This window comes from Temnothorax americanus, unplaced genomic scaffold, assembly GCF_048541705.1.
Source record: "Temnothorax americanus isolate GAGA-0224 unplaced genomic scaffold, ASM4854170v1 Scaffold203, whole genome shotgun sequence".
In the NCBI taxonomy this organism is placed as follows: Eukaryota; Metazoa; Arthropoda; class Insecta; order Hymenoptera; family Formicidae; genus Temnothorax; species Temnothorax americanus.
In genome coordinates this window covers 92,413-94,933 of record NW_027509343.1, presented here as the reverse complement: position 1 = coordinate 94,933, position 2,521 = coordinate 92,413, and the positions used below count along the sequence as shown (strand labels likewise).

At 46.7% G+C, this 2,521-nt stretch overlaps 1 protein-coding gene across 1 annotated transcript; it reads right to left on the bottom strand.

Annotated features, from left to right (window-relative positions):
• Positions 1-338: 338 nt before the first annotated feature.
• LOC143897599 (uncharacterized) lies at positions 339-2,116 on the bottom strand. The gene has a single exon (XM_077406408.1). The coding sequence runs from the start codon at positions 1,487-1,489 to the stop codon at positions 347-349; it is 1,143 nt and encodes a 380-aa protein (XP_077262534.1). The 5' UTR covers positions 1,490-2,116; the 3' UTR covers positions 339-346.
• Between the last annotated feature and the right edge of the window lie 405 nt (positions 2,117-2,521).

The following is a 2,521-nucleotide window of genomic DNA, read 5'->3' as shown; positions in this document are numbered from 1 at the left end:
CACCGCACGTAATATCCTATGCTAAATACCCGATGATGTTGAGACGTGTATGTGGACGTTGTCGGATCCGCATCCGTTTTCTCGAGGGTACATTCCAGGTCAGCGTATACGACATATGGAACTCGTTCCTTCCTGCTGTGATTCTTGAATCTCAGCCACTTGTCATCCTCGTTTGGTAGTCGCATGGCACAGTTGTTTATCTTTCGGCAGTCTACTCCGTGGGCTTCCAATTTCTCGCTCGAATGAAAATAATGTAAACATCTGCAAAAAAGAAAAAACACAATTTTGAAAATTATTAAATAAAAAATAAAATATTTTATAATTTTATTAAAAGGAGTATAAGTACTCACCGATCGCAAATGTATTTTCGACCATTGTACCTGCTCAATTGCGAGCTCACGAGGCGGGATAGATTTTTTATCCACGCGAAATGTCCCACGTCGTCTCGCGGGTCCTGCACGTACAGCAGATTTACGTGCTTTTCTTTCTTCCGGTCGGTGAACCGTATCGAGAGAACGGTTGGCGACTTCTCTCCTTTGATGGCATACACATTGATGGATATATTGTTGTGATTTTCAAAATTTTTAATCTGTTTCAAAGTCATTGGAAACTCAATGCCTTGTAAATTTAATACTGTTGTGTAATCAGGGTACGAGGATTCCCGTTCTGAATGTCTTTCGGCTGGATGTAAAGCAGCCACCACTGACCACGCGAAACACGCATTGTCCATCGATTGCACGTTGATCACCGCTTTTTTCGATTTAATTTTTTGCGGTAAATTGATGTAACATCCCGCGCGCAAAGGATTGTACTTGTTCACGTTCACTGTCAAATTGAGTATACGCGACAACGCCCATCCGCTATCGCGTTCCTGAAACTCTTCGAGACGCGATAAAGTAGGCTCGATAACGTGTCGCTCGTACCACTCGCGCAGATCGGACGCATGAAAAAGTTCACGGTTTCCCGTGTTGACCCTTTTGTTCGCACGTTTGTCACCCGTCACAAACTCGCCGTTGAACACGGTATTTATTTTTACACTTGCGTGTCTTTGCACGACGTTCCGCACACGATCGAGCACGATGACTTCGGCGTCTTCGAGAAATTTTTGCGGTTCGATGTAATTGATATTTATTACCGCACCGGTCAATACACGCCATTCGAACGCGGCATCGATCTCTCGCCAAACGAGTTTTTCCGCGTTTTCGTTACCGCTACTACTGCCCGCCGCGTGTTCACCACCGATATGTACGAACCGTCTCTGTAATAGAGTCTTCGCACCATCGAGTCGCACGATTCTTGCCACTAAAGATGACCTGTTTCCGACAATCTGAGAGCCGTCTGAGACCCGCGGACGTTTGGAACGACAGTCTTCTTCGAGCTGCTCAATAAACTTCTCGCATCGCTGTTCCCATGCGAGATATTCGTCCAAGGTAGCGATTTGGTTGGATCCTTCCACCAGGTCGCGTTCCGTTTTATCGAGATGTTCCATGTTTTTGTTTTTTAATACTGTCTTTTTTTTTAAATCACGTCACATTCTTTGATGGAGCACTTGCCCATCTCCTTTATCGTGAAAAATATTCTTCTGTATTGAATACTTGACACAAAAAACTTCACCCTCGAATATGAACGTTCGCGTCGCGAAAACTAGTCGAAGACTGATCCACAAGATGTGGATCCATAATCATTTTGGCGACAACGGATGCTATGCGTTCGTATAATTATCGTTAGACATATTTTGTTTATACATTCCAGCAGCCGGATATCGGCGCTCGCATTTTGTAATATGTCGCGCCATAACCGAATACCGCCGCGACGGTTAAATCGTAATCGGCAGCGGCTCTTCCTAGAAAAAAACATGAAGAGGACTCCGCAACGGTTAAATCGTCATCGGTGACAAATTTTATCAATTGTTTACCTCGGCTATTTTATCCTCAAACCGTCGTCGGGCCATCGACGCTCGCTTTTGTAGTGAGACGCCGTAACCAAATGGTGGCTCGCATGTTCTAGAAGGGTGAGATCATTGCGGAGTCAAGTGTCTAATTCGCTGTTTTGTTTATATTCGCCGATAAAATTCCAGCAGCCGAACGGCGCCTTTGTAATACCCCCGCGTCGATAAAGTGACGACACCCCCCCCTCTCGGCGGTACCTCTTGTCAATACGAGATATGTTTATTAATATTTAATAAACATGTCCCGACACGCTCGCCGTCTCCTCCCCCCCACGCTCCCCCTCACCAACGAGTCGTCCTTCCCCCCCCGGCAGACCCCTCGCCAACAAGTCGTCCTCCCCCTCCCGGCAGTCCCCTCGGCCGCGAACAAGTCGTCCTCCCCCCCCGGCAGACCCCTCGGCCGCGAGTCCTTCCCCTCGCCCCGCTCCCCCCTCGGAGCTCCCGGGGTAGATCTCTTATTGATATATCTACTTGTACGATTTGCAGTTTTGCACGTGTTCGATGAAATCATTGCGAGACACGTATGTTCTTGAAAACGATATCATACCATTGACTTTTGGTGATTTGATCTGT

Excerpts from the sequence above, each read along its gene's own strand:
- LOC143897599 (XM_077406408.1), bottom strand. The coding sequence starts at position 1,489 with ATGGAACATCTCGATAAAACGGAACGCGACCTGGTGGAAGGATCCAAC.